General features: G+C 46.8%; 2 protein-coding genes across 3 annotated transcripts in view; one reads left to right on the forward strand and one right to left on the reverse strand.

Moving 5' to 3' along the window:
- The window catches only part of Angpt2 (angiopoietin 2), a 51,150-nt gene extending 46,265 nt beyond the window's left edge, over positions 1-4,885 (forward strand). Inside the window, exons 8-9 of the mRNA XM_026380548.2 lie at positions 1,165-1,295; positions 3,627-4,885. Coding sequence (XP_026236333.2) covers positions 1,165-1,295; positions 3,627-3,787 — 292 coding nt within the window. The 3' untranslated portion in view covers positions 3,788-4,885. The remainder of the gene's footprint in view (positions 1-1,164; positions 1,296-3,626) is intronic.
- Positions 1-20,166, reverse strand: part of Mcph1 (microcephalin 1) — a 191,138-nt gene that overhangs the window by 101,234 nt on the left and 69,738 nt on the right. For both annotated transcript variants that reach the window (XM_077792557.1, XM_077792558.1), the window contains one exon: positions 6,486-6,563. In XM_077792557.1, the coding sequence (XP_077648683.1) occupies positions 6,486-6,563 (78 nt within the window). The remainder of the gene's footprint in view (positions 1-6,485; positions 6,564-20,166) is intronic.

A 20,166-nucleotide genomic window follows, 5' to 3' on the forward strand; every position in this document is an offset into this window, starting at 1 on the left:
CCAGGGCCACAACTTACTCTCGACTTTGGGCAAGTTTGTCTCTCTGAACCCTGATGGCTTCCTATGTAAGAGGCTCTGGGGCTGTCAGGAGCACTCAACACGCCCGCCTGCCTGCATGCCTATGACCAGCCAACCTCCCCCTTGTCCTGGAACTCTTTGCCAACAGGAACACTTAAAAATTCTGCAGTTTCCAAGGAGGTGGTTAGCAACTGTCAGCAGGTCTCATAAAATAAGCACAACTTTGGGGCTTCAAGTATCGTTCTCCTGCAACATGGCAGGGCCCTGGCCCAGGTCTTCCTGTTCCCGTATCTCCATCAGGTCATGGCACTCCATGACACGGAGCCTAGTGCTCTGGTTCACCCCTCCCACAGCCATGCCCATCATGGAAAGCAAGCTCTGATCTGTCCCAAACCATCAACCTGTGGGCTTTCTGAGGCAGTGACTAGGGCACAGTTACGGGAAGATTTTACAAACCACACACAGTCTTCCACCTTTCCTCAGGGTCTCTTTGCATGCACAGTGATGACGATGAACGCCATACTTGTGCAATATTCTACAAGCATGTGCTGCTATCTGGTGTCCCAGTATAACATTTCCTGCTTTCTCATGGCTGAACAGGTTGATCACACCACAGTAGAGAAATGGGCAAAGCAAGGCACATGGTTTATTTTCTATGCAGTTCTATTGATTTCTACTCCAAACTCAAGGACCATCCTTTGCCTGCTACCCTTTCTGTGCCACCCCCACTGGAAACAATGAGTTTGAGGCTGGTCAGCGTCTTGCACTCCTTTCCGTGTGGATAGGGACTGGTGCCCCCCCGGGGTGGGGGGAGGTCCCTCCATGCTGCAGCCCACTCTTCTGTTTATCTGAAAGCAGCAGGAAAATCAATTACAGGGCCCTTCAGTCCCTGTTGATGCTTGTGCAAGTGATATGTGTTGAAGTTTTCACAAAAACATCCCTCTTTGCTGAAGGATTTGATGATAAGTTGGTTCCTGTTTATACCAGTGCAAACTATTTTGTCCAGGGTAGGCACTGAAGTGCACTGGCCAGTCCACAGCACGCTGCTGTAGAATGGAATTCTTCACTATGAGAAATTTTCCACTACGGTAAACCAAGGACCCGAGCCAATTACGGTTTTTATTTTTTCCTTTTGCATGCTTACAGGATTCACCTTAAAGGACTTTCAGGCACAGCCGGCAAAATAAGCAGCATTAGCCAGCCAGGAAATGACTTTAGCACAAAGGATGCGGACAACGACAAATGTATCTGCAAATGCTCGCAAATGCTGACAGGAGGTAGGGCGACTCTTCTGTATGGGCAAGGGACACTTTGAAAGTGCAAAAGCCTGGCAGCTGGGACTCCAAATGTGACTAGTAACAATGTCCACAATTTCATAAATAGACATACTACCTTGATATAGGCAAATTTGCTTTTCACTCTTTTAGACGGTGAGTTTAGAGTAAGAATGCAGGGCTGGAAGGGCCGGCAGTCGGCAGCTGGGGGGCCTCAGTATTCTCTGAGCTTTCCCGAGTGTGCTCTTGCTGCACATCAGACGTCACAGAGATGCCCAAGTCCCATTTCGCTTTATTTCTAGTCATCAACAATGTTTGAACAAGGAATTTTCAGTTGTCTTTTATTGGTGAGAATTTCACTAGAATAACAGCAAAGACTTATGAACACAAAGAAACTATCAACCCATTTGATTAGTGCCTCAGATGTAAATGAGTGAGTGTTCACTTTAAATCAAGGCCTTTCTTGTTTTCCACCTTTTGTGTCAGATTGCTTTAAAAACGGAAACGGAAGCCATCCCCAGGAGCCAAAGGCTGTTGCAGCCGTCACTTAGATAGCAGATTAGTTTTCAGAGCCACTTAAGAGTGCAGTGATGAGGACCAACTGTTAGAAAGCTCACCCTTCTGATTTTTGAAGGTTTAGAAATTGAATAACGGGAACCAGTTGGTAGTGACTGAGATAAGGGAGAAGTGTGACAAGCGCTGTCAAGTTCCTTCTTAAAAACACTAAAATAGCACCAAGAGTTCTGCCAACAATGCACACAGAAATTGGCAGGGACTAATCCGTGAGAACATAAACTGAATGAGCAAAAACGGATTCACTACACTCAGGAAAGGCAAAGGCGAGAGCGGTGGCCAACCGCTTCTCAGGACAAGGGGCACGAGACCAGCAGCGCTCAGCCCAGCCTATGCCATTTGGCTCCTAAGGGACCGTTCGTAGTCAAAAGGAGGGTGTTTTTATGGAAATAAAGTGAAACCCAGTAGTTTCCATAATTCCAAACTTCATGCCTTTACCACCTCAAGAACTCGGCCCGAGGTGGCAGTTGCTGCCTGGTAACACGGAACGTCCCCCAGCTCAGAGGCTTTAAGGAGAGACAGTCACTGCTCCCCCACTTGCTAGACCTGTTTCTGGGGGGCTTTCCAGAACTCCCACAGGCCCAATAGCTACTCAAGAGCAGGGAAGTCACATAAACGACCAAGGAAACAGTATATTTTTTTATACAAATAGAGATGTAGGGGCTGAGAGGGGAAATACAGGAGAGATGGGAGAAGAAAGGCAGCCCAAGGTGACAGTGGGGTGGGGTCAGACTATGAAGGGGCCAACTTGCACCTAGTGGTGTGGCCATGAAGAAGCTGTGGCCTAATGTGCAGCCAGATATCTGCTTGGGTGTGATTTCCGTAGAGGGGCAGATGGTGGGCTCTGGTGGGGCCACATCTGTCACTCTGCAATATCACAAGGATTCCAGGAACATGCAAGCTTCCCACCACATTTCCATTAATCTGAGGCATCTCAAGGAACAGAATCCACAGCAGGAAGTCAGTCAGGCACTAGGGAGATAAGTAGCACTCACATCCAATGTGTATACGTTAAAGATATGTTTTGCATTAGAATTCTTTAAAGGAATAAAATGTTACAGATAAGTCAAAGGCCACCCCATGGATACCCCCCCCCACCTTCCGCTGGGGGAGCCCCGAGTTGAGGTTCACTCGCTTCATCTATTTTACCAAGTATCAAAAATAGTCATGTTATAGTTTTCTGTATTAAAAAAATTAACAGACATGGTATCAAACTCAAATCTTTACACATGCAAACCAAGGTCCTTTCTTCTGGCCAGCCCTGGCCCTGGTTTGCCATTTGTGGGCCCTGCCCAGAGTGAAGGCAGGAGGGCATGCTCTGCTCGCTGTGCTCCGGCTCAGACAGCACCCACTCCCACCCTCCTTTTTAACCAGCTGCAACAAGTCCTTTCCGTTGGGTGTTTCAGCCCCCATGCTGCTGGGAGGGATGCAGTCCTGGCCTGATGATGGCCATCTCAGGGTTCCTGAGGTTCCCAGGACCCTTACTTCCCAATGTACCAGGTCTCTTCTAAAGCAGGTGCCCATGGACGAGGTGCCTTTCCACGTAGCCCAAGAGGAAAGGAGTGCGAAAGCGCGTGAGAACACTTAGCTGTCAGCACTGGGACCTGGGTGTGTGGCTGGGAGCATGCTCATAGTACACTGTGGTGTACTATGCCCGTGAAGATGCCCAGGCCTGCTGGAAGGCCTGGGCGTGATCGCCGGTGCACGGAGCTTGAGCTGGCATCCCTGGGTCCTAATTCCTTCTGTGCTTTGCCTCCACAGGCTGGTGGTTTGATGCATGTGGCCCTTCCAACCTGAACGGAATGTACTATCCACAGAAGCAGAACACAAATAAATTCAATGGTATTAAGTGGTACTACTGGAAGGGGTCAGGCTACTCACTTAAGGCCACCACCATGATGATTCGACCGGCAGATTTCTAAATGCCGTCTGCATACCCCAGAAAGACTGTGCTGGATTCTTCCCACAGCTAATCCCAAAGCACTGAGAGACACTGCTGCATTCCATCCCTCACCCGAGACAGCGCTGGGTGCCCACGGACCCATGCTCCAGACGACAACCTCAACGTCATCGCTGACCCGCACCACTTAACGAGCCAAAGCAAAACCCAAACTAGCCAGGACCTGGCACTGTGGTCTGGTGGACACCTATGCGAAGATGAATTCACGGCTGAGAGAGTGACAATTCACAGACTCTGCTGTCACAACCAAGAATGTCATGCTCGAGTTCATCAGTAAATAACTGGAAAACAGAACACTTGTGCTATATAGTAGAGATAATCTTGGAACGGATCCTCTAAGCACTGTTTATGGGTTGTGTAAATATTCACGTGTCCTGAATTCAGCAACACTATCACAATTACAAGGAAGACAAACTTCTCTAAGCCATAAAAATACACTCTATATTCAGGGATTTTCTCATTAGTGGTTATTAGCAGTTTAATATTTGGAAATAACAGTGCATCTTTACTCCTCTTAGCTACTTTAAATTTTCATTACCCAAAACAGCGTATTTACTTATCTGTTGACAGCTTAGTTTTAAGTTAATGCTCAAATACATATTTCAAATTGTATGCCATTTTAGTTTCTATGAAGATTGTACTATTTTTTTTCCAGTATGGCTGTTAAATATGAAGGTATTTTAGTAATTAAATATAACTTATTAGGTGAGATGATTATGTTTAACTTTTATAATAATATTTACAATTTTGTAATTTGGTTACAAAATACCTGTGCCTTATTACAAGGAAAAGTTTGATTTTCAATGAAGAAAATTATGCACTTTACTATCTTCTCAGACTATAGGATTTTCTCAGTATTCTAATACAGACATGTACTTTCTCTTCTAGTAAGCTCTATTTTAGAAAACTGAGCTAAATTTAATTTGTGGTTTAGAAAAACATTCCATTTAAGACATTGACAAAGTTATAGACTCACCTCTGATTTTATTTAAGAAAAAATATTTGCATTAGTGTTCATCAGCAAACTGAAAAAAAAAGTGTTCTAGAATGCAAAAATAAAATCTGATGTTCATGAAATAAGCAAACGTTTACAGAGCATTTAACGAACACAGCTTATGCTCACAACTGCAAAACCTTAGGTCCCACTGTTTCAGTTCCTTTTAAAGGTTTTGTAGAATTAATACAATGAACATCTGGGGAATAAATTTAGGAGCAATTTCTCAGATGTTCACTTTCGAGTCCATGTTGGGAAGTTTGGATTCACCCGCGGTCAGCGTGCCCCGAGTTTGTCTCCGCCTCCTAGTGTTCCACCACTGCTTTTTCTTTATTCAGTTTTTCTTCCTTTTCACTCCTACCTTCCTCCAGACTTAGCCTGGGGGCCCTCACATTTCACTATGCCTTCTGAGTTAAACTGTGGGCACTGCTCCCCTCTGCCATGTCTCACTTTCCCAAAGATTTAGGGGGTGAAGAACGCTCCTGAGAACTATTTCCACAACTGCATTTAAGAAGGCTTTAAAAATTCAACAGGCGTATCACGGCTTTGTATCAAGTTAAAAAAAAATGTGATCATAAGAAAATTTCACAACTTCACAATACAGTAAGCTTCTGGTGTTTCAATGACTACAATGATGGATGTGGACTTGGGGAAATGGTAACAGGAAAAACCGGCAGCAACATGATTAATTTGTATCAATTTCTCAGGCAGCAGGAAAAATGGATTTCCAAAACAGACCTCACAATGTTACTCAGAGCTCTATTCTCTTATGACAGAAATGAGAAGAATCTGTTTGCACTTTACACTTCAATTCCTAATAGTATTCAAACAAACAGTCTTGCTAGGAGGAATTTTTTTCTCTCCTTAAGAAAACATTGACAAAGTTGAAAGGAAATCAAAACAGTAATCTTAAAAATGAAAACAAAAACAATTTAACAACCCAGATAACGGCAATGGCTGGAGAGCAGAGTTCAGTTTCTTGCTACATTACAGTCAGAGGGCCGGTCAGCAAATACACAACAAATGGCAGATACAACCATCACTTATCTTCCAGATAATAATCTTTTGAAATAATAAACTGCCACAAACCAGTCAACATTCTTGAAAATAAAAGCCAACTTCTTTATAATCCTGCTTCCAAACAAGCCATAATTAACCCACTTCACTATTATTATTTTTTTAAATTAGAACTTGGAAATTTTCCATTAACTGTTTGAAATATTTAAAAGTCAGTATAGTTGAAGTGAATTTAGGAAAATCAAAATATAAAGACCACATAATAATGATAGCAAGCCACAATTTTCATACCTATCAGTTTTGTCTCTGATAACAGTAAAAATGATTACTTTTTAAAACAGCAATATATAAGGCTACACTGTCAAGAATCCAGTTTGCTTATTTTCCTCAATTGTGTTCCTGAGGTCCCCAGGACCCCTACTTTAAATTCATATTTAAATTTAAATTCATATTTAAATTTCTGGAGACACTCTTTCAGGGAGTACTACTTTCATATCCTCACACGTGACCTCCTGAATAGACAACAGGTGTGAAGTTCTGCGGCTACGTCTTTCTCATTTGAGCAAGACTGCTCTGGACTTAGTCAGCTGAGCTCACGCTTATAGCAATACTAGATTGCATTTACCATCCAAAACATTATCTGACTTACGGGAGCTGCAGGGAAGTGGTCAAAAAGCTCAAAAGGCTCCTCGGAAATCCAGTGACCCATCTCCAAAGACAACAGGACCTGTGAAGGACACAACAAGCAGAACATTGATTACACATCCATCAGGCTCTTCGTGGGCAACAGCCACTCTGATGACAGTAAAAACAGACACAGCACCACAGCGAGGACCCAGATCTGAAATGTAGGTATCTCCAACACCCATGTGTACTCAGATGTGTTAAGGATATTAACACTTGGTCAAGAAAAAACTCAGAGTGACTAGAAATTGAGACATTATCTTAGTGAGCCAAAGAATTAAACAAGACCCTGGGTTTGAGTCTCTGTGTCACAGAAATAAGAAACACGTAAGTAAATGAGATTTAAAAATTGGGAGAAGATACAACACAAGCCAAATTTAAAAAGTGATCCTTTAGGATTAGGACTTGCTGCTAGCATTAGCTGATGTGTTCAGGAGAAGGTGTCAGGAAGTAACCCTTCCTCGAGTGCAGAAGACTAAGCGTCTCATCAATAAGTTTCATGTTCATCTTCACCACAATTCCATCAATAACTACTATTGGAATCCACACATTTTTAAATGATTAAAACATTTTCATTTTGAACTCAGGCATCATTCTGCAGGCATCAGTATTCTATCACCAAACCCCTGGAATCTATGGGTTTCCACACACCAGTGGAATTTTACAGCTAAAAGACTCATGCTAGTCTTTTGCATGCATTATTCTTACATTCAGCAAGTCCATCCTTCCACCCAAAGTCTAAGCTCCTTTTGATGAATGACCAAGATATGAGACCTGTCTCTTCTTTTTGATAATTTCTAAGGCTCAGTACCACCTACAGGAGATGTCTTTCCTCCTTCACATACTAAAGCTAATACATATTCAATGTGAGATAGCAACGTATTTTTTTCCAAGAAAGTGGGCGTCACTGTGGAACAAATGACAAGAACAGGATTCAGAAGTTGAATGCAATCCTCAGCACCTGCCAGTTCTGACTTTCAACAGCTGCACCATCTATTCATCTGTGAATAATTTAGTGAGACCACAAATAAAAACCCAAGCCAGGTCCCAGGACCACAGCCCCCAAACTAGAGAGTCCACACTCTGGTAAGGAGCCTGATGTAAACCATCCATGTTGGTTTTCCCACTCAGTGTCACAGAACCTTCACAATTAAATTTCTGGAGAGGACCACATCTCTTAGACCTCTTTCAGGGAGTACTTTTATATTCTCACATGTGACCTCCTGAATAGACAACAGGTGTTAAGCTCTCATTTGAGCAAGACTGCTCTGGACTGAGCTGAGCTCACGCTTATAATGCTTACAATAATCCCAGATGGCTCCCCAACACCCTCGATGCAGGAGAGTCAAGACAAGCAGGGCTGACATTTCAAGCTGCATCTTACGTAATGTGTAAAAGGTCATTAGGCACAGAGAATGACAGGGAAAGGAGACAGGCGCTATGTACTTATTTTTGGCTAGAAGTAGATGGTGCTTTGGAAAAATTCGAGGGAATGGGGTTGATTGGGTCCCCAGGGTGAGTTGTGAGAGCATACTGTTTCCACCCCAGTGCAGGAGTGGCACTGAGGAATGGCAAAAGCAGCCCAGGGCACCAGGGCCGGAAGCCCAGTCCTGTGAGGCAGGAGGAGCAGCTCTGGGGATGTTGGGCCCAAGACAACGAACGGGAACGGAGTATAATGTGGGCAAATCTGTCCCCAGCCGAGATGGAAAACAGCCCGCTGTGCTCTCAGGACCCTGCTCCGTGTGACTGCTAGTCCTCACTAGAACCTTGTACACAGGAGTACTCTGTCATTTAAATCTCTTTCCCATTTCCCCTAGTTTATATGGCTTAAACAACCTTAAAAACAATGACAACAACAACAACAACAAAAAAAACAGTTCAGTGAAAGAAAGTATAGAGAACTGATAACATGAGATCATGTTCTCATCTGGCTGTTAATGGGTGTTTTAAAACAGTTAAGTCTTTATCTTCCTTTTATCAGCCCATGTATGTTATCATTTAGAGAGACACAAGCAATTTGTATGGATCTCTACAAACTCATATAATCAGTCCAGGAAATAAAACGAAGAAGTTTCAACATCAGGCTCCTTTCAGACAGGAGGCCCTGGGAAACAACGTGCTGGTGAGAGAAGCCAGGGAATGAGCAGTCTTAAAAACGCGTGTGCCCTGAAGTTCAAATATAAACCACACTGAAATGTCAACTGAATTTAAACAAACTTGGAGAATATTCATGTTTCCTGAATTTATCCCTTTCTAAATGTTAAGAAAATAAAAGCATAAGGCAGCTATTAGAATTCTGGTAGGCAAATTGATAAATTTGATTTATATAGGCATCTTAAGAATTAATATCACCGAAACAGAAGATGCTAATTTGATTGCTCTAAAATCATCATGTAAGAAATGCAATGTAAACCTCGAGCTCTGGACTCTCATTAGCCAAATGTATCTACCTTAGTAGAGTATCCAAAATAGAAAACTCGACTTGTAAGACCACAGTTGGGCAGCACGTGAACTCAAAAACAAAAGGCTGACCCAACACATTTCCCATAACATATCTGAGAAAACAAAAATAACTGAGAAGCTAAATAAAGTGAGGAATGAGGCTGCGTGAACACAAAGGACCGAGTCCCCTCTGTTAGCCAGGAGCAGAGAGAGAAGGCCGAGGCTGCAGGGGAGGAGCAGTCTGCGTGTGTGTGTGGGGGGGTTCTCAGGTTGACGACTGCACTGATGATTCACCACCTCAGGTAGGAGAAACTCAGCTGTAACATGAAACCAGTTTAACTCACCTGAGGGCTTTACTGGTCACCCTGAAAACATGTTAACGTTGACAACGTCTGATAAGCAAAATTCCTGTCATTCTCACATTAAGTTTATGATCCATCTCTGGGTCTGGCCCAGTCTCCAGGCCACCATGTGCCCGACTGTTCAATTCATTGGCAGCTATGAAGAATACTTGTGGGTACCAACTGGTCAGGGACAAGAGGAGACCACAGTCCACAAGGGTCTCTGCATATGGCAGGCTTCAAGTTGCCTAAGATACAGGCTAAAGAATGAAAATCAAATCTGACAGCTAGAAATTTGTGCCAGATTTAACCCAAGGGATTCTAGTTAACTTCACACAGTCCAACAGTCCACTTTATTCTCCATTTTGTCACATAGCTGTCTCCGTTAACATGACAAGGGCTGAGGCACCATTGCCACGGTCTGCCTGTCTGTCCTTCCCCCACCCACGGTGGTAAAGGTATAACAACATGCTGCATTTGCAGATTTCTTCTCTATTATGATACTAACAGAAGTAATTTATTAATCTTTTATTGTTTTAAGCTCAAAATATAAAAATCCAATTATAAATACTTTCCTCACCAGATTTTATAGATTGTCTCCTTATTACAGTGATTTTCTCAAACAACACAACTTAAAAGAATTTGCTAGTACGTACAGTTTTGTTTTTCTGGGGAAAGGATAATAAGCTTTTGATTCTTCCCCAACTGGACAGTATAATGCACTGCTTAAACCCACAGCATCCAGGCAACTGGGTGTAAACCAGTCTCCACCACGTCACAGCTTTGTGACAAAGGGCAAGTTTGTTAACCTGCCACACAAATACATTATCCCTCATTATAAACTACAAAAGCAATCATGTAGTTAAGGAAACAGTGTGTCCATGAAGTTATTTTTAGTTGGCAATGAACTTCAGGGGAAAAACTTAAGAGATGCAAATGGTATAATTTTTCATAACAAAATAAGTGGGTACTTTGGAGCCAGAAAACAGAAGAGCTCTAGTGTTCCAAAGAACCAGCTTGAACTGGCAAAGGTTCAAGGCAATACTGTTTGTTCCAAAATAAGCCGTTCCTCTGCATTTCCAACCCATCTCATCATAACGTCAAGAAATGCTTCCTGCGATTCCATGAAGTTCATTTTAAAACATAAGTGTGCTTGGTAGATGTGTCGCTTGCCTTAGTAGAGCAAGTTTTCATATGACTTTGCTTCATTTAAGTGACATTTTCAAACATACAAGTAATAGTGCTAAAGGGCACAAGCCAGTGGCACTTAGCACATTCACAAGGTTGTGCAGCTGCCAGCTCTTTCTAGCTTCAAAGCGTTTTCATCAAGCTGGGAAAGCACTGTGCACCCGTCAACTCATGGCAGCCTCCCACTCTCCCCTCTGCCCTGTCCCCTGGTAATTACTCCCATCCCGGAGATGCCATCTGAAAGGAATCCCACCATGTGTGGGCTTCTCTATCTTCTTTCACTCAGCATGATGTCAGCAAGGTACAGCCAAGTTATGATCTTAATATCGGTGACAGGTGTCAAAAATGTGTGTTGAATGCTAGCACTTAGTGCTCACTGGGCCCTTTGGTTGGCTGGTCTTCCCACCCTCTTACTGGTAAGGAAACTGAGGCCTGGGGTCTAACTGTCTGACTCAAGGCTACACAGCTAAGAAATGGCAGGGCAGGCATGAAAACCCACCCCTTACCATCAGTCTTTGAGAACACACAGGCGGTGTGTAATTCAGAATGACTACGGAAGATGAAAATGTGCTCTCGACTTAGGTCTGTGGAAGCAGATAGAAGAAGAATATGGGCTACAGACTATGGAAGATCTGAGTTCAAATTCCAAACACATCATTTCCTAAGCATCAAGTGACCAAGAGGCATTTGCTCTAAGCACTCAGGCCACAATTCCACAGATGACTGTGTAGACTAATGAACTCAGATATGTAAACCAATGACAGAGCAGCTCTGCGTCTGACAACTTTTCCAAGTGACTAGTGCCCCAGGAAGCAGCTCCATGTCCACACACAAACACCAACTCTGGTCCCAGGACCAGGTGTGCACACACCACCTGGGAGCCTGCAGCTCTGGACCACATCTCCCAAATTGGACTCTGTTTTCAGAAGCATCCCTGGATGACTCATGTTATAGTCTTAAAAAGTGGCAAGAAACTAAACACATCTATTTAACTTAAGCAATAGAGAACTATTCAGTTCAGAGCTCTTTCCCATTTTCAAAACATATGAATTGATAGACTAAAGGGCAGCTGGTGAGGGAACAGCCAGCCACTCGCTGACATGTGTGTGAAAAGTATCCCCAAGAAGTCCAGCTGAGCCAGCTGTGGCGGCGCACGCTTGTAATCCCAGTGCCTTGGGAGGCTGAGGCAGGAGAATTGCAAGTTTAATGTAGTGAGGCACTAAGCAACTTAGCAAGACCCTGTCTCAAAAAAATAAAAAGGGCTGGGGATGTGGCTCGGTAGTTAAGCACCCCTGGGTTCAATCCTTGGTACCAAAAAGGAAAAAAAAAAAGTCCAGCTCTGTTCATCCAGATATTTCAGTAGATTAATTCTGCTTGTATTTTGCCCCATCCTTTCCGGTTTTCAAAAATGAAAATGGGTTGTTCCCAGATTCTAAGACTTAACTGCTGGGTCAGAGCCGCTTTTTAAATCCCTCTAAGCAACGACCACATTGACCTAGCATTTCACCACTGTACTTACACGCGGAGTCCAAACAGCTTTATAAATAACACAAGCACGTACTTGTCTTATCAAAATGAAAACAAAGAAATAAGTATAACAAATTCCAATGTAACTAAAATAAATAGCAGAAGCACCACTTCACTGAATGAAAATAAGGCAGAAATGATTCTCACCACACCGGCCCAGCCAGCACCTTGGCAACCACAAGGATTGCTGCGTCTGTCCTTTCCCTGACTCTGAATCAAAGTGCACAGCAGGCTATTCTGCCCTAATGGCTTTTAACAAGAAACATACTAACTACATGGTATGTTTGTAATTTGGAATGATGTAGAATGCATATTCATTAGAGGCAAGAAGAAATTCTGAGATTTAGAACATAAATAAACCACTCACCTACTCATTTATTCACTTAAAACTTAAGTACCGAGTCTCAAGTCCAGTCCCAGGTTCTGGGGCCACATAAGTGAAGACTGCCCTCACAGGGCTTGAATTACTAAATGACCCGTGTCTGCTTAAGAGGCTCAGCTGTGATCTCTGGAACACTCTCTCTCATGTGCAAGCAGATACGGCTGCTAAGTTACACTCTCAAAAATAATTTGTAAAATTTAATTAAAATAAAAGTCCTTCCACAATAAAGTGCACGTAGAATATTAGATATATTTTGAAAGAAAAATCCTGTTAGTAAAATAAGGTATTTGCGTATTTTTTTTTGGTTGTTGTTAAAATACCTGTTGCCAGGGTGTAACGTGGTGTCCTTGCCCCCTCCTCCCCAGACTCCCCGGTGCACACAGTCAGGGCTCAGTCCTCCCCTGGCGCCTCTACTCACTCTACACTCCCTGGTACCAGGGCTGCAAACATCGCCACACACCAACAGTCCCCAAACGCACCTTTACAGTCCTAACGGTTCCCCTACATATGCATTTAGTCTGTATCCCAACTTGAATGTCTGATGGGAACTCCAACTCAATGTGCCTGAGCCACAACTCCTATTGTACCAAACTCTGCCCACACCCCTCCCCTGGCAGCACTACTTAGGTCAAGGGCTCCACACACTCCCCTCAGTTGTTCATAGAACAGAGGTGGAAGCGGCCTTGCCTCCCCCACTCCCACCTGCCACGCACTATCAAATCCTGCTGGATCTTCCTAAGAGCACGCAGACATGTTCTCTCCTCCCCACACACCTTCCTCTGCTGCCGTCGGCACAGTGAGGCTGTTTCTCACCTGGACCATCCCGGCTGCTTGCTCTGCCTCTGCACTGTGCAGGCACCAGAATGGCCCCCACCATCCTGCCCCATGCCTGGTCCATGGTGGCCTCTCCAAAAGGTGTCCGCATTCAGAGGCCTTGGGTCCTTCTCTTCCTTGCAGAGTTGCAGCTTCAGTATTTGCTTTTCTGTGCCAGGTATATTAGGTAGGTTGTTTTTTTTTTTTTTTTTTTTTTTTAAAGTGCCTTGGCTACATTAAAGAAAAAAGTACTACTGTAAGTCTTGGAAAATGATGGAAGTTCCTTCCTAATAAAGTCTGTGGCTGTTGTTCATGTGACTGAAGTCTTCTGTCCAAAAAGTAAGGCCAGCTCCTTGGCATTCCGCACCACAGATCCTGGGCAGTGGTCAGTCTTCCTCCATCTTTCCACCGTTCTCCTGGGGGCAATACCAACCCTCAACTTCCCTGGAAGATCACGTGTCTATCTGTCCTCAATCATGAGGTCAGGAGGTGGAAAGCACGCTGGGTCTTGCCAGGAGGAACAGAGGGAGGTCAGGGGAAAGCAGAGCACTCCAGAAAGAACCACCCACTCACAGGTCAGTGCCTGCTCTACCGCAGAGCAAGTGCTCCTGCACTGCTCAGGGACACCCAGAGGAGATGGGCTCCACAGGCTGGCTGGCTGTCCACAATTTAATCATGGCAATCTACAAATTAGGGGGCTCTGAGCTAACTACTCATGCTCACCAACTAAGGACAATGCCTTCACCAAGACTGTAAAAAGGGCCCACATTCCAGTTAGACAGCAACTTCTGCCTTGTGTCCCCATCCCCGCACACAACATTGACACCCTTGCTAGGTCCTTCCCCACTGCAAAGGTATTCTGTAAGGACCCAAAGGGGCGGAGGTTGCTCAACTGCTCTGCATCATGTGACTCCTTTACCAAGACATGATCTAAGCCAGGGGAAAGAACTCTGGAATCCACCCCATGAAAGTTCCCAGCATGAGCCTCAGACCCTGGCGGGCTGGGATGGCCAGGGCTGCCACGTCTGCTGGAGAAGACCCCATGAAACAGCAGTGAACTCTGGCTGCAAAGGTGACGCGCCAAGAACCAGCAATCAGAAGTGACTCTTAGAATGTCTAAGAAGTTGCCGGGCATGATGGTGCCCGCCTGTTATCCCAGAAGCTGGGGAGGCTTAGGCAGGAAGATCACAAGTTCAAGGCCAGCCTCAGCAACTTAGCAAGGCCCTGTCTCAAAATAAAAAAATAAGAAGGGCTAGGAAGAAGCTCTGTGGGTTAAGTATCCCCTGGGTTCAACACCTCGTACCAAAAAAAAAAAAAAAAAAAAGTAGTTAATCTGCAATTTAAGGATAAAAAGTGAAAGGCCTTGAGATGACTCCTCCTGAGGAGCCGCGGAGTTCATGTCTGCACCAGCTGAGCAGAACACGGACTGGGCCGCTCTGCAAGGCTGCACCTTTAGCAGAATGACAGGGTGCCTCACTGTGACCAGAGGCGGGGCTGCAGACACATCACAGTTCACGCTGATCATGTTTGATCCTATGCTCCTCGCCCACAAGCCATGTCCCCTCATGCTTACTGAATCCCCTCGTGACATGGCCCAAACTGAATCACACTGTGTGCAGACAACTGATCCCCTATAGTGTCCTTTTGATTTATGAGACACCTGGCGATCTATTGACAGCCAACCTGTTTATAGAGTTCTGCAAGGCACTAATTTAGCTTATAACCATGTAGTTGCACTTAGGATGGATTTATCTGTACTTGCAGGGTGTCCAGATCTGCATGGGCCCTGAATGTAGACTTGGCCATGTGCTGCCACCCCACTTGGACTGGGAAGCAGGACGTCTTGGCCACGGGACACTCCCCTTGCCTTTCAGGGACCAGTGGGGAGCCAAGGCAGAGAACTGCAGGCCAGTCCTCAGAGCGTGGGAAACAGCATCCGAGAGAGGGACCCAGCTCTACACTCCTGCAGAGCCAACACGACTGGACCTGAGGGGCACCCTGGCTGCCCCAGCCCCTTCACTTCCTGTCTCCCACCAAGAGGAATCAGAGCGACTCCCGACTCAATTTTCTGTTTCTATGCCTCTGCCAGGCCAGACGGTCACAAAGCAGGAACAGCACGAGTTGTCTTTCCTGAGAACCAGGTTACACTGAGGAACAAAGTGCGACGAACAAGAAATCACTCACGAAGCCCTTAAAAAAGATTAAAATTCAACCTGAATTTTGTTATAAAATCACAGCTTCTTACATGACTCACTCACCATGGACCACCATCAGATTTTGAAGAATGGGTACAACGCTCTTTACAGAAATTTCCAGAGAACACTACACAAGCCCTGAAATAAAAACATTCTCAGTAGTGTTTTTCTTGGAGGCAAATTTCTGATACTGGCCAAAGAGAATATTTTAAGAATCCCCAACTGCACTGGAGGCAGGGTGAGAAGAAAGAGGATCACAAGGGGAGAGGGGAAAGGGGGAGAGAGGACAGGGGGGAGGGGGGATTTCTTCTACGAGGGAGTGAACGAGATCCCCTGCGTATATAATAGGAACACTTGGAGGCACGACCCTGAAGGAAACTGCACCCTGTGAAGCTCGTATCTCGAGTTACACACGTACAAATGAGCATCCAATTGGGCATTAAGCTCTAGAAATCATGTGGAGTGGCTTTCTTGATGGTGACAGCAACTGTCTTCTCTCAAAGAAACGTATTACGGGGCTGGGGATGTGGCTCAAGCGGTATCACGCTCGCCTGGCATGCGTGTGGCCTGGGTTCGATCCCCAGCACCACATACAAAGATGTTGTGTCCGCCGAAAACTAAAAAATAAATATTAAAAATTCTCTGTCTCTCTCTCAAAAAAAAAAAAAAAAAAAAAAACGTATTATGCCAATACTATCAATTTCTTAAAAAAACAAAAATCTGAGGCAGGCCGTGCAAGAGGTAGGGGTGATATGAACCCCACTCAAGACTGAGGTCAATCCAAAGGGACACGGCTTCTGAAGGGTGTGAGTCACGGGAGCCTGTTGGCACCAACACGCACACCATGCAGCCAGGGACACACCTGTCAGTGTTCACAGTCGACACACATGTGCACAGCATGGTTCTACCTGAAGCCGTGGTGCAACTGATCCTTCTTGAACAGCTCACCTGCGATGGCCGGTGGAGTTGGGGGAACGCCCACAGTTGTTTACAGAAGGAGGACCACATTCTCAGGATCCTAAGAGGTGGCCTGAGCGACAGCGCTTGATGGTTTCAGAGAAGTGAAAGGAATGTCTGTTAGGGCGGCTTTGAGGCGAGTGGTTCCAACAATGCTGAGCTAGCTCCAGGTAAGGACCCAGCCCTCTTCTTGGCCCCTAAGGGATGGCCCAGACACACAGCCCGCCATCCACCTTGCTGCACCCCCCTGCAGCCTCATTGCGGAGTCCTCTTCCCCTGCCAAGTGTCTCCTGTTGCTGTAGGTACCAGGGCTTACTCTCTTGTGGGCTGCAGCAGTTATGGGCTTTGATGGACAGCCCAAGCACTGGCCATGGCTGTGCAGGTCCACGGCAGAACTTTCACTGTCCAGAACATTTTTTTAATTTTAAGAATCCTGCATTCTTTTTGTGTATAACAACTGTGGTGACGACAGATGGCCACTGATTTTAGTAGCCTGTTTGGGTGAAATCAGAAAGCTATTTTTGCCAGAAGGTAACAGCGGCTGTGTTCTCAGTCCTCGCCAGTCTGTCACGACACCGTGCAGGTTCACCCTCAGGTGGCACAGTCTACCAAATAGATCGGCTCTGCCCCACAAAGAGCTGTCAGCCTGAGAATCCCACCAAGTCCAGATGTGGCAAGCGCCAGCACCCAGCTGTTCAGCATGTGCGTTCCCGTTGCACCTGGGGACAAATGCGCATTGAGCACCTGGCAGGAACATGGCAGCGGCTGCAGGCTGGCTCTTACCTGCAGTGTGCCGAGTGTTTCCACTGCTTCACGTCACCATCCTGGAAGGGTTAAAACAGCTGGGTCTTGAGTTACAGTTCTGAGGAGCTCCTGCTATTTCAGAATAACTCTGATGTAAATGCTCTGCTGCCTGAACTCCGTAAATGACAGCGATAGTGGAACAGAAACACGCAGGAAGCTCAGTGGGGAGCCGACGTGCACGTCTACGAGTGTGTGGATGTGTGTTCTCAGTGTCACGTTTACACACAATTCCCGGTTCTCTGAACAGCTATTCCTCACCAGGACCCTGGTGAGGCACGAGATAAAACTTGTGGCCTGCCAGGAGTCAAGTCCACGGAGGACCCTGCTTGTCGGTGGCTTAGTAAAGCAGAAGTTGGTTAATTCCAGGCGGCCGCCTTACTGCTCCTGAGGCCACTGTGTCGCACACACTGGTGGTCTTTGGTGTACTAACCCCACGCTGCCACACATGCGGCTTGTGTCAGACACGCTCCCCAAGGGACGCTCTCGGGCCCCAGGGCCGCAGGACATTTGGGGGCCAGAGCACTGCCCTTCCCTGCGGCTGCACCCGGCCAGCACCTCTCATGGAAGGCCCCGTGGCCAAGGCAGCCGAGCCGTCCTGCGGGGCTGCCTCCTCAGGCTTCCCTCGTCCGCGCTCCTGCCCTGTCTTCTGGCAGGTGGGAAGTCCCAGGTCAAGTGCTGGCAAGCTGGTCCCTCCTAGGGGACCTCCCTGGGCGCTCCCCCAGCCTGAGCTTGGGAACTCCTCAGTGCTCCTTGGCCTGTCCACACGTCACCTCGGGCTCTGCCTCCGTGTTCAGGGGCCTTCTGAACCTTCTGAGGGTTTATTCTTATACAATTCAAATAAACTAAGAGCTATCAACCCCGAACTCCACGAACCACGGTCTACTGCTCGTATGGGATTAACGCACTAGTAACTGTGGGGGGCACAGAATAAGACCCACATTTGTGAATATGCTGCTTCCTGACAAATGGTGGTGACGGGGAGGCAGAGTGCTCCTGTCATCAAGGAGACTTGGCCATCCTGTGTCATCCCCCGGGGGAGGGGCATGTGGCCTGCTGATGTGGGTGGGGGCTGGGTTCGACACACATGTGTCAGGCACCTAGACGGACTGTCACCAAACTCCACTTTGGTGAGACTAAGTAACTGCTGTGGGCTTTCCTTAGCCTCCTGGAGAGAACTCGGCCGGCCACAGTGAGACAGGAGAGGAGCGCCATCAGCTCTCCTCAGTGTTACACTCAGGAGCAGGGGAGAGGGTGAGCAGCCAGACGGGGGGTCTTTGTGCTCATGTGGCTACCATCTACAGGCAGATGGACACCAGACAACCACGCAAACCACCACCTCAATGTCGACCAGTGTTACTGAAAAGGCACCGACTGCTCCCAGCGGTTTCTGCGGATGGGAACCTTGGGCCTGCTCCTCAGCTCCTGGAAGAGGGACAGCTGAAAGGAGATCAGCACGTGCAGAGGGACGGCAGCTCTCGGTGGGCAGTGCAGCTGGACACATAGCAGGTGTGGGCAGCATTCTGCAGCAGCCTGGCGACTCGGGGTGATGATGGGGTCAGATGCCTTCTTAGACGGGCACACAGGACATCCTCGTAAACTCAGTGAGCAGCTGTCAGAGTGACCTGGGGACGGAGGCCGTCTGTGCTGTGGCTATAAAGGTGAGCACCAGCACTAAATGCTACCCCAGTCACGACGTGGGGTTTCACCAAGAAGGGCATGTGGGAGGAGCTTCCACGACACTGATACAGCTGTGTCTCCCTGTGTAACTGAAGGTCCTGATCCCTGCCCCGCCCCGGGAAGTCCCCCACCTGCTCTGCTCCTGAAGACACCTTCCGAGTTTGTAACTCCTGGTGAACTAGGCTGAGCGAGACCAGAGAGGGGGGAAAGACAAGGACGGGGGCTAAGGACAAGCCCGGGGCAGCCTGTCACTGGAAATGGTGGGAGAGAGAAGTCCATAGGGAGATGAGGAGGAGCACCCAAGTCTGCGTGGAGGGGTAGGATCTGCAAGGTGGCAACACCACGGCCCTGTGATGGGTACTTAAGAAATAACTGTCATCGGCTTTTTAAAACACTGAATTTGAGCCAAAATCAGCTTTTCTTTATAAAAGTAAATAAACTGCTGCTGAAACATCAAGTGATAAATCTGTCCAATAATGTGAAAATACTAAGTGGGTTAGAAGGAGTCAGACACACAAGCTCAGGTCCCTTTCCTGCTCGGAGGGTGCCACGTGCATCCTGTCCTGCACCGGTCCAGGGCTGGGGACAGACTGGACTGCTACACCGTGTGCTTAGCGAATCTGCTTACTAGGAGAGGAAGCTGGACGTCGCGGTCAGGAGCCTCGGTACAGGCATGAACCCTCTCCCCAAGCCACGGAGAAGGGCCCCAGAGGTGGAACACAGTGGGTCCCTACCACTTCCCCCTTAGGAGGGGGCGCTTCTGTCCCTCTCCCTCCTCGCAGCACAAGCAGAGCCATCCTGTCACTTGGGAGGCAGCATGTTTAGCAATGTACCCCTCCCCGTCTGGACCTGGGGCAGATCTTTACAGGATCTCCCTAGGCACTGCACAGCCCAGACCTGGAGGCCCAGGATCCTGTGGGGAGAAGGGCAGGCCCACAGGAAGCCACATTTGGGAGCAGTGGACCCTCCCACCCTCAGGATCTGGTTCACATGGGTACCACACACTGAACAGGACTCCTTTCTGCAATTGGGCTAACTCCAACGAAATTCAGTATGACTGCATCATGAAAAGAGCAGAAAAACAGGACTACTGAGCTATGTTTTGCAAATGCTAAAAGCAAGGCTTGATCCCCATGAAAGTCAAGACAGAGTCCCTTCAAGGCAGTGGAGACGAGTATACGCGAGCCTTGTAGAGTGTGGACAGGCTCTGCCCTGGTCTGGGGGGAGACCACGATGCTGGCTTTATCTTTTGTCCAGCTCATGTATAGGCTTTATGAATCGTCTGTGATGCTGTGTAACTAAGAAACGGATGCAGTGGAT

The sequence above is a fragment of the Urocitellus parryii genome, chromosome 14 (assembly GCF_045843805.1).
Source record: "Urocitellus parryii isolate mUroPar1 chromosome 14, mUroPar1.hap1, whole genome shotgun sequence".
Taxonomy (NCBI): Eukaryota; Metazoa; Chordata; class Mammalia; order Rodentia; family Sciuridae; genus Urocitellus; species Urocitellus parryii.